This window comes from Mustela nigripes, chromosome 8, assembly GCF_022355385.1.
Source record: "Mustela nigripes isolate SB6536 chromosome 8, MUSNIG.SB6536, whole genome shotgun sequence".
In the NCBI taxonomy this organism is placed as follows: Eukaryota; Metazoa; Chordata; class Mammalia; order Carnivora; family Mustelidae; genus Mustela; species Mustela nigripes.
The window spans coordinates 89,291,919-89,302,462 of NC_081564.1; the positions used below are offsets into that span (position 1 = coordinate 89,291,919).

General features: G+C 62.2%; 1 protein-coding gene across 4 annotated transcripts in view; it reads right to left on the minus strand.

The window, feature by feature from the left end:
* Positions 1–918: 918 nt before the first annotated feature.
* MBP (myelin basic protein) overlaps positions 919–10,544 on the minus strand; it is a 101,263-nt gene continuing 91,637 nt past the window's right edge. For 2 of the 4 annotated variants that reach the window (XM_059409848.1, XM_059409846.1), the window contains 4 exons: positions 10,223–10,258; positions 9,870–9,902; positions 6,659–6,769; positions 919–2,481 (listed from right to left, as the gene is read on the minus strand). In XM_059409848.1, the coding sequence (XP_059265831.1) occupies positions 2,437–2,481; positions 6,659–6,769; positions 9,870–9,902; positions 10,223–10,258 (225 nt within the window). In that variant the 3' untranslated portion in view covers positions 919–2,436. The remainder of the gene's footprint in view (positions 2,482–6,658; positions 6,770–9,869; positions 9,903–10,222; positions 10,259–10,544) is intronic. The other 2 variants (XM_059409847.1, XM_059409849.1) reach the window with 1 other exon arrangement.

Below are 10,544 nucleotides of genomic sequence, written 5' to 3' on the forward strand. Positions count from 1 at the left end.
TCCCCCTGCGTGTGCTCTCCCTCTCTCTCGGATAAGTAGATAAATAAATAAAATCTTTTAAAAAGATGACTCTCTATGCATGATTTTCCGGATTCCTTGATCAGGAATTTGGGGGCAAAGAGGAGGTAAGAGCTGGTGCTGGCGAGCAGGGCAGCTTCCCAGGCTGGGGGCTCCAGACGGTGGGCTCGGGTCCTCCCGCCACCGTCCCAGCATGGGGGCCGCCCACACGACGCTCACAGGCCCAGAAGTTCCCTCCCAGCTGCTGCCGAGACAGAAGGGAACCAGGACTTGAGTTAAAAGCAAGACAAACAAAGATTTTGGCTTATCTTTTTTGAAACAAAATTGTTGTCACCCAAAACAATGACACATGGGGGAGGTGAACCATGAGACACTATGGACTCTGAAAAGCAACCTGAGGGGTTTGAAGGGGCGGGGGTGGGAGGTTGGGGAACCAGGTGGTGGGTATTAGAGAGGTCACGGATTGCATGGAGCACTGGGTGTGGTGCATAAACAATGAATACTGTTACGCTGAAAAAAAATTAAAAAAAAAAATTTCCCAAATCCTTCATGGCTGTCCATGGCTTTATGTGGCAAAGAGTAGTTTCCCCGAGTTTCTTTAGCGCACGTGAACAGGTGTTTCCTCTCGTGAAGACAATGAAGTGTAAATATATTTTAAAAGATCGTGTAAAAACAAAATGAAAATTCTTTTCCTGGTGACATAGCGCATCCGTGCCCTAACTGTGGCCTCTAGTCCACTCTCCCTTATTGGTGTGAAAGCCACGGGCACCAGCCCGTGCCCTGCGCCCCGACGGCACAGCCCACACCCGGGTCACCCCTGAGATGCGACCACTCATCTTTGCGTCGCTGGGGCCCGCATTCTGCAGACCAGAACAAAGATAAAAGAAGACACCACACAAGTATCATTAAAAGTTTATTATTTTATTTCGATATCGACCGACGGCATGTCGTTTCCACGAGGCCCCCACCATCCCCGTGCTTGCTGTCTGGGCGGCCGCGCACAAAGATCCCTCGGCCGACTGCCGGCTCGAAGACGTAGAGCGTGTGTGTGTGCGTGTGTGTGCGTGTGTGTCAGGAAGTGTGGAGGTTTTGTTTCTGAAACTTTGTTCCTTGTTCCCCCGTAACCCTCTCATCATGGAGGCTATGGGTTAATAGACATTACATTACGCCCACACCGGGCATCGGAATTAGGACAGGGTTACGTTGGTGCATTGACTACTCCTCATCTTCGTTCTAAGGGCGGATGACGCCGGTGTGGCTCCTTGGAAGGCCTCTAAGACGCAGCTAAAATCAAACGGTGGGTCAGTGTGTTACAAGGGGGCACAGGAAAGGTGAGCTCGAGTTAGAAAAGACACGATTTAGAGGAGCGCCGTCTCCACTCGCAGGGCCAGCCAGGCCCGGCCCCCACGACGTCCGGCCCCGCCACTCGGGACGCGGGCCCTCCGAAGCCCGTGGCCACGTCCGTCCGAGTCGGGATGCCGGCTGACGGAGGTCATCTGTCCACGAGGTTAGTATCTGCCATGCACACTGCCGTGAGGAGCACCGCCGGTCACCTCCCACGTGACCAGGGTGACGCCGCCAGGCCACCCAGAAAACTTCTCCAGTCCCACTCTGAGACGAGCGTCTCCCTGGACCCTCCTGCTGGGCTCTGGGGGGGAAACAGGCTGTTCGTAGAAGCCGCTCTGGCTCCTGCCGTGCCATCACCTAATTTCCAAGAAGATCCTGTTTCCCGCTGGGGCCGAGGCCCAGCCCAGCTCCGCCTCCTTGTCCCCTCGCAACCGCGCCTGAGACCCGCCAACCGGGGGTGGTGGGCAGCCGCCGCCTGCAGGCGCCCTCCGCGCCCACCCCATGGGACTCTCCCAGCTGCCCGCCCGCGCTGCACGTACTGAAAGCCCCCTGTGCCGTCCGACTGCTCATCCTGGAGGGAGAGTGAGTGTGTGTTAGGAGGTGAGCCGGGGTCGGGGAGAGAAACCAAAGGAAACAAAGGAAGCTCGGATCAGCAGTCCTCACCGCCCTGCACGCGTCCCTGTGTCCACAGCGGTGTCGCACGGCAGCACCTGCGAAGCCTGGGGAAGCAGAATCAGCAAAGCCAGTCCGAGGGAGGAGGGTGAGCTCGGAGGTGCGCCCCTGCCCCTGGGCCGCCAGCGTCTGGGCCACGCCGGGCGGAGGGGGCTCCGGGCACGCACTCTCTCTCTTCGGACACAAAGTCACCGCTGACCGTCTGTCTGTCTCCTCTCTGCTCGGCCGATGGCCAGAACCGCAGGGCGCGGTGCGCCTGGCCCACCGTGTGCGCAGCTCAATGGGCGTTAGGCAGGGGGTGTCGGCTACACGTGGGGAACGGATGTGGACGGTATTAAATTCGTAAGGCAGTTGTATTAAGAAGCTGAGGACAGGATTCGGGGACCCCTGGGGAGGGCTTCAGCGTCTCGCCATGGGGGATCCGGAACGACTGTCTCTTCCTCCCTGAGAAGAGGAAACACACAATTAGACAACATGCGTGGGGCCAGGGCCTCCGCTCCCGCTGTGGGATCCTGCAGTGGGACCCCCGCTTGAGGACCATCTCGCCTGGCTCTGAGGCCGGGGCTCTGGGTGCCCGTGTCCCAGCACCCTGAGCTCGCGCGAGCTCGCCCGATGTGCCGGGATCCTAGGAGAAGCTCCTGGGCCACCTGCCCAGGACCCAGAAAGCCGGCACCCACGTCATGTATGGGGGGCGGCGACCGAGAGGCCCCCGGAAGCAAGGTGCCTGTGAGAGCACACATCACCAGATGCCGCCTGCGCCCTGGACACCACCCGGGGCGCAGCACGGCCGCCACCCTGGGCAGCGAGCTCGGCGACGGAAGCCTAGCGCCGGCGACGCCCCCTCCTGTGCCCCGTGCACAGAGGAGACCACAGCTCGGATCTGTTGGGCTAGGGCTATTTCCAAAAGGCCCTCTACATTGTTAAACAGCTGCTTTGTGGGGTTTTAGTTTCCTCGGTGAGAACATTTACGGGACTCCAGCCCCTGGAGTACCTGGCGAGCCCCCGGGAGCGGCAGGGCCGTCGGCCCGGCTGGCCTTCCACAACCCGGCCCTCAGTGCTGCCCTCCGGGGGAACCCAGAGCACGCCCGCACGAGCCTCCCCGCTTTCTGAGCCCCAAAATTCACCTGCGCGGCTCCCCGGCAAGTGCAGTCTCATTCTGAAAGGGTCGGACCTGCTTCCTAGAACAGAGGCCGTCCACCCGCCTGCCTGTGCACTACTGTCCCGTGAGACAGCATTTCACTGCCCCGGGGCTCCGTCTGAGCGCAGGACAACGGTGGGCATCCAGTGTTATTTCTATGACTGTGCCTGCTCCTAGCCAGTCCCCACTGTGGTGGAAGAAGACACTAGCCCGGGAGGCGGAGTCTCCCGAGGAGCCAGAGCACAGCCCCGTTGAATGACGCCCCATGGCCACGCAGCCAGAGGCGGAGTCAGGGTCCCACCCAGCAGCCCTGCCGGGCGGGTCGCACGCGCTCCTCCCTGCCGGGTTCTCCGCACATTCGAGCAGGTCGATGCCAGCAGCGGGTTGGCCCTGGGCTCAGCCGAGTGGACGGGCTGGACCATGAGCAGGAGGTCGGCCTGAGGCCGTGTCTGGGGCAGGAAGGAAGGGGACCTGCGGGAAGGCCGTGCGTTCCGGCCCTGCCTTCCCCAGCCCCGTGTGGGAAACTCAAAGCTGTGCATGTGCAAAGAAGAAACTGGTAATATTTCAATGCAGTTCCCTAATGATTCAGAGAAAGGCAGGTTTCCAAGCAGTTCCCAGCTCACGGGGCGGACCATCCGCGGCAACGGCACCCCCATCTGTACTGAGGAACCTCCGTCCGCACTCACTGGGGAACCTCCGTCCGCACTCACTGTCTTGGAGCCCTTCTTGCCTCTGGAGGGAGTTTTCAATCGACGGTACCACGTGCGTGGGCTCAGTCAGCCCTGCGACCGCGGCTGGCCAGTTCGTGGACATTTCGTATAGTAAACTCTCATGAAAGCCACAGTCACTGAATTTGATAAACTGAAGTTTCCCTTGAACCCCACGGAAGCTTTACAATTTCTAAACTACTTTGTACAGACAGACATGTAGGAAACACAGAACCGAGTGAAAACGAATGGGCCTCGCAGGCTTGTGTCTGTCACCCACGATGAACGTGCTGGACAGGGACACGGCTGGTCCGCTCGACCCGCAAGCTTCTTGCCCAGGCGGGCGAGATCCGCACACATGACCCCATGATCACTGGGGTCACAGACCCAACTATTCCACCATAAATGGTAAGACCGTGATGTGTTAGGGGGCTGATTAGAAAGCGCCCTCGTGCAGATTAGAGACCTCCTGTCAAGGGTGACCGGGGCTGAGGGACCTCGTGCGTAGCTGCCTGAGGCTGAGCCTGAACTGGGGGAGACCGGGGGCCTGCGGGAGGCACAGGTCCTGCCTTCCGGCGGCCGGATCTCCAGCATGATACCGCCAAGCCGCGCACAGCAGAGCCTTTTAGTGTTAAATCAAGTTGTCTACTGTGACCCCAGCGGGTGGTCTGAGGACAGGGGAGCCGAGGAGACGCTCCTGTTCTTATCTGTGACCCAGAACCCCCAGACGTGCAATTTCCATGGAAACGCACAGCTCCCCCAGGATGTGCCCACTGGCCTGAAGACAAGTGGTGACGAAGCTTTCACGGGGCGGTAAGAATCCACGACGTGTCTGTCTGCGGGGCGGGGACACAGCCGGCGGACAGGGTGTGCGGCAGTGCCCAGGCTAACATCCCCTCCGACTGGGGTGTCTCGTCTTTCCCTGCCTGCGGCGGTGTCAAACCCTCCCCCAGGAAGGACAAACAGGCAATCTCTCCCGAGTTACTTTCTCCTGACGGGGCTGCGGGCTCCCTGGGCCTCACACCTTCACGGACGTCTTTCCTGCCCTAACACAGGAACCCCGCCCTGCATGTGCTAGCGTCTGCCTTCCCCGTGACGCTTCTTGAAGTCGGTGGAAGGAAGGAAGGTTCCTTGCAAGGAACCGTGGCTGTTGTTTGGAACCGGCTCTCTGGCCATGAGGCACGGAAGCCTGCGGCCTCGTGTGGATTCACGGCAAGGGGAAACAGCAGCTCGGTTGTTACTCTAACGAGGAAGTACGTGGGAATGTGGACTCAGACAGCGGTGCCCGTGGCCGTCCGCCTGTGGGCGCCCCGTCCACTGATGCACAGCACTCCCTCGAGCCTCAAGTCAGCCTGGGGACTGTCCTGGACTGTGCGGAAGGTGCGATGTGTCCCCATGGGGCATGGGGCATCCCTGTCCCCTTCCAGCTGTGAGCCCCGAGGTGTGGGCTCTTGCAGGGACCTCAGGTCCACTGCCAAGACCCCAGATGGGGGCTTCAGAAACCCCAGCCCCGTCTAGGCTGGTCTCTGCCAGTGGCTCACAGCTGGCCTTTCAGCGTGAACACCCGTGTCGTCAGGTGTCAGGGGACCCAAGTGATGCAGCCTTCTGGGGGTCCCAGGGCCTTCTGTGTGGGGGACCCCTTCCCTGTCTGACCTGTCTCCTCCGGGGCCTCTGCTTCCTCCAGTGTGGGCTTGTCCCCAGCTGTGTGACCGGCTCCTCGACCCTGGCCCATAAAGCCTTATCTGGCCCCTCCTGGAGCCATGGGCAGCCATCCAGGGGACCTGCCTTGTCCCAGGGGCACTCATTCCAACCGCGTTCTGTCCCCCACCACGAGAACATGCTCTCTACACACCCCCCACAAAGAGCGCGCAGTGATGCACGGCAAGCACCCCTCCGTGGAGTGAGCCTGACCTCAGACAGACAGGGCGCCGGGCAGCCACGGGCCCTCGACCGTGAGCACCGCCAGCCTGGGCTCTCAGCCTATGTCCATCTGAGGCCTCTGCCCCCGGGGACGGCGGCTGCTTGTGGGCGGCCCCGTGCCCGAGGCTGTCGGGCGATCAGGGTCCAGGTAGTTCCAGCCCCTGAGGACGGCGTCCTGCAGGTCCTATGCAGAGCTCTGGGGGAGCCTGGGATCCCTGGAGGTTCCCTGGCCCGCGAGTGTCCGGGAATGAGTGGAGGCCAGCGGGCCCCTCCGCACACCGCGAAGCCAACCTCGGGCTCGACCAACGCCGAGACGGGCGGCCAGCCGGAAGCCAGAGGGCCCGCCCCACCTGCTGTCCGCACACGCCTTCTCACGCCCCGTTCAGGGGCCCGGGCCTACCAAGCTTACACCTGACCACGGCCGTGGGGCCGGCGACCACAGTGTCCATATCAGGCAGCCCCCATGGGTTCCCGGGACCTCTGGCCGCCTGATCACTGACCTCCCCCGGCCCCTTGGCTCCTGCTCCCTTTCTCGGGGGTCCAAGATCTGAGGCCTCGTCACCAAGGGCTTCCAGACACGGTCAGTGCCCACAGCCACCCCTGCTTCCGCAGGGCGCGGCAGAACCTCGATTGGGACCCCTCACGTATCCTCGAAGTCCCCAAGGGAGCCTGGGCCACCCCTGCAGACATGTCTGGGTCCCTGGGCCAGCCTGGCAGGTGAACTGCACAGGAACAGTGTGTGAAGTCTGGCCCCCCCACCCCGCCCCTGCCCCACTACGCTGCCCCGTCCCTGGTCCTGCCCCTGTCTACCCACAGAGCATCCCTGAAGTCAGAAGGGTCACAAGGGTTACATTACCAGCTTGAAGATTTTGGAGAGCGTGCCCTGGGCGTCATGGGCCCCCTTGAGCCCCTTGTGAGCTGGGGCTCGGCGTCCGTAGCCAAATCCTGGCTTCTGCCCCTCACCTCCCTGCAAGAGACCAGACAGCACTCAGGGCGGCCTTGCGGGGCAGGGATGGGCTGCGGGGCGGGGACGGCCGCCGCTCGGCCGAGACCCAGGGCCGAGCTCCGCGCTGCTGTGTTGGTCCAGCCCGGGCTGCCGTGCGTTGGGAGATGGGTGCCCAAACTCTCTCAGAGAAAGATCGGAGCCGGGACCCGCTCCACCGTGTGGCTCTCAAGACAAGAGCAGCAAGGTTGAGCTAACCCCGGTGAATAGACTTTGCTCCCTGCTTGCAGGAAGGGCGCACCCGGCCAGCCCTAGGCCCCAGGGGCCACTTTCCTGGGACTGAAGCCGCGGGAGGCCAGGCGCCAGGGCTGCAGGAGACCCTGCCTGCTTCTCCGGGTAGACTCCTCATGTCGGGCCCCTCCTGCGGCGGCCTGCAGGGTCTGGAGCCTTGGCCTTAGCACAATTTGAGGCCTTAGTTTTCTAAAGCGGAAGGAGAAGCTTCGGATTGTCTGGCCTGGATGACCCGGCACCCGCTCCCCCGGCCATGGCTTTGGTGCCCTGAGAGCGGGTGTGCGCGCCCCACTGGGGGCCCGGGATCTGGGCTGGTCGGGAAGGAGGGAAGGGGGCAGGTCCGGCCAGCAAGCCGTGTCCCTGCCACCGTACACCAGGGCACAGCCGCAGGCACCCCGCAGCCTGGACGGAGCCCTGGCTCTCCGCTCCCTCGCCGTGCGACCTCGGGCAACTGTCAAAGCCACCCTGAGCCTCAGTTTCCTCATTTATAAAACGGGGTTGGGGTGACTGGGGGGGTTCTGCAAGGTCATGGACGCGCTGTCCCGCAAGGTCACGGACGCGCCGTCCCGCCGACAGAGCCCGTAAGCTAGGGCACGCGCTCGCCACTGTTTCGGGAGAGGCCGCGCCCGGCCTACCGGGGCCAGCAGCCCCCGCGCACTCAGGGAAGGAAGAAATTTCCCGCGTGGCACAGAGCAGGGCTGGTGATTGCTGACGTGTCGGGACACCCGCATCCCAGACTCGTCTACTTTCAGAGCTATTTTACTTTCAAATGGGATGCTCCCCCACGGACACAAGGAAGGAGTTGGGGGGTTCGGGCAGTGCTGACACAGGGAGGCCAGTGTGGGCAGAATGAGGATCCCCAGGCTCATGCGCCATGTCACGCGGGTGCCAAGCAGGCTGGGGGTTTTCGGATGAGGCTGCTGCCTGCCCCGTGGCTCTGTCTTCACAGACAGGCTCTGGGAGTTCAGGTTCTCCGGCAGGACACGGGGGATCGCTCGGGTCTGCGCCTGACAATCTAGTCAACGAAATAAACCTGGCGGAGCCCCGGACCCCTCTGCCTCGCCGAGGGTCCCTGCCGCATGCAGGTGCGTCCGGGCCGGAGGGAACAGGGATCCGTGCGGGTCCCCCGTATCCTAAAGGTGGTGGAGGCCAGTGGAGGGCGGGCTGCCCTGGGGTCCAGAGGTTCCTGTGGACGCGCTCGCTCTGGGACATCCCACGGAAGGACAGGCCACGGCCAAGCATGCAGGGGCCACGTGCAGACACACGACGCGGCAGGACACCACGCCTCGCACGCCGGTGTCACATTCTCCTGTCTCGCTTGCTTTTCTCCAACTAGGAACTTCAGAGAACAAAACTCAAGGGTGGGTTTCCAGATTAAATGACCTGCTTGACTTTTTGTCCTTTCGACTTCTTGGTTGCTTCTATCCTTGGAGAACCTGGAATTTACCAAGAAATGTTTGACAGTTTAGAAGAAGCACGGGCGACTTCCGCACCCTCCAGGCAGGAAGGCCGTCCTGTAGCTCGAGAAAACGGACCCACGAGCAAATGAATGAGCCGGATTTGCTTTGGAAAAAAGAGAAACGGAGTGAAGATTAGTAGGCCCCACCACGGAGACGCAGAGGGGAGCAAAGGTCTGTCCGGTTAGCTGCCGGGTGAGGCGGGCTCCGCGTGCCCTGTGGGGGAAGGGCTTCCTCCCTGCCCCGCACTTTCTCCGGGACGGCTGACTCCACATCCTGCCCAAGCGTCCAGGCCTAGAAAGTCAGGAGGCAGACCAAGGGGTCACCAAAACAAGAGCTCCTTCCCCAGTTCCTCTCGGTCTCCTGCGGGCACAGAGAGTCCGACGTCAATCACGGCGAGGCCCAGCCCACCTGCTGCCTACACGCTCCGCCCCTTTTGGCAGAGTCTTTCACATCATTCAGAAAAGGCCCAAATACATGTGCATAAAGCATTCCAGCAAAGTCCACGTAAGAACGCGCTGGGGCCACGCACGAGCCTTACGGAGCCCCCACCCTGCTCGGCGGGCCTCCCCGTCCTGCGCCCCTCCCCGCTCACGGGTCTCGCCTCCCTGCTTTCTCTTCCGAACGTCGTTCATCCGTGTGTGATGCCCATGAACCGAGCCACGGATGTGCCCGCCCTGCACTCGGGACTCGGGCTGGGCGTCCAGCGTGCATGAGGTCCTGGCCTATAGGTCATGGTTATTCTCCCATTTTATCCCGCAGACGGCAGCCAGGGCCAAGGAAGAGCGATTACTCCTAACCAGCGTCTACAGGTTTGGTTAGCACACGCCGACAGGCATTTTCAGCTGGCTTAGACACCACCACGTGTCTCTGGTGTCTAGAAAGTAAGCCGGCTGGCCTTTAAAATCGTGGAGGGCACTTGGTTCCCGGTGCTCCTCAGACGACATTCCTGGATGCTGAGAGCTAGGTAGGCTGTGGTTATCGCTACTCCTGGTCTCGGGGCTTCATTATTAGACCGTGTGACAGGCCAAGGGTCAGCCTGGGGGCCGGGCTGGGGGTCTGGAGAGCCCGCCAGGCACAGGCCTCCCTGGCCGGCCCCGTGGGGACCGGTATCCCCCGCCTGTGCTGGAAGGAGGTCGAGAACTTTCTCAGGCACGGAGCCGCCTGGTCCGGCGCGGAAGCAGAGACCTGTGCCTCGCCGCGCAGTCGGAGGCGGGGGCCCTGGGTTCCCCTCAGGAGGAGAAGGTGGCCCTCGATGGCATGGGCCCTGGGCCTGGTGAGGAAGAAGGGGAGCCTCGTGGGGCGGGACGCAGATGCCGGGCAGCTGTGAGGAGCAGAAGGGAGAGGGAGCCGCGCGGACACGCCGTGTCACCTACCCAGCTAAATCTGCTGAGAGACAGTCCTCGCCCCTGTGGGAGAGAGAGAGACAGTGACATTGTCATTGAGGCAGGAAGAAAGAAAGTCTTTTAAGAAACAAGCAGCACAGGTCAGGATGGTGCTGACACCCGCCGGTCCCGGGGCGGGGGCGGCTCAGGGCGGATTCAAGGCCAGTGGGGAGAGGGGACAGCGAGCTGGGAGCCGGCCCCGCTCTCCGCTCGGTGTTCCGCTGCCTGTGCTACTCGGGGAGGTCAGGCAGCCGTGAGGCCCACCCTCTTTGGGGTACATTTAAGGATTTCAGGGAAGGTCTCCAGGCGGAGTGACAAATAAGAACCATGTTCCAAGGTCTTACCTTTCCTTGCGACGGAGGAGGTGTGCGTGGTGTCACCTACAAAGATACACAGAGGCCAGTGAGCGGGGGCGGGCGCTTCCCTCCCGCACGGAGCCTCCTGCCCTCACCTGCCGGCTCTCGACCAGCCCCAGGGGAGTGGGGGTGGCCCGGAGCCCTGGGGCCTGAGCAGTCGTCGCTCCGGCCCGCCTCCCCGCTCTCCTCCTTCACGGAGACCGTAGGGCCCGGGACGCCAAGGCCAGGCCGTTTGCAGAACACTCAGAAAGCGTTCGGAGGAGGCCAGGCCGTTTGCAGAACACTCAGAAAGCGTTCGGAGGAGGCCAGG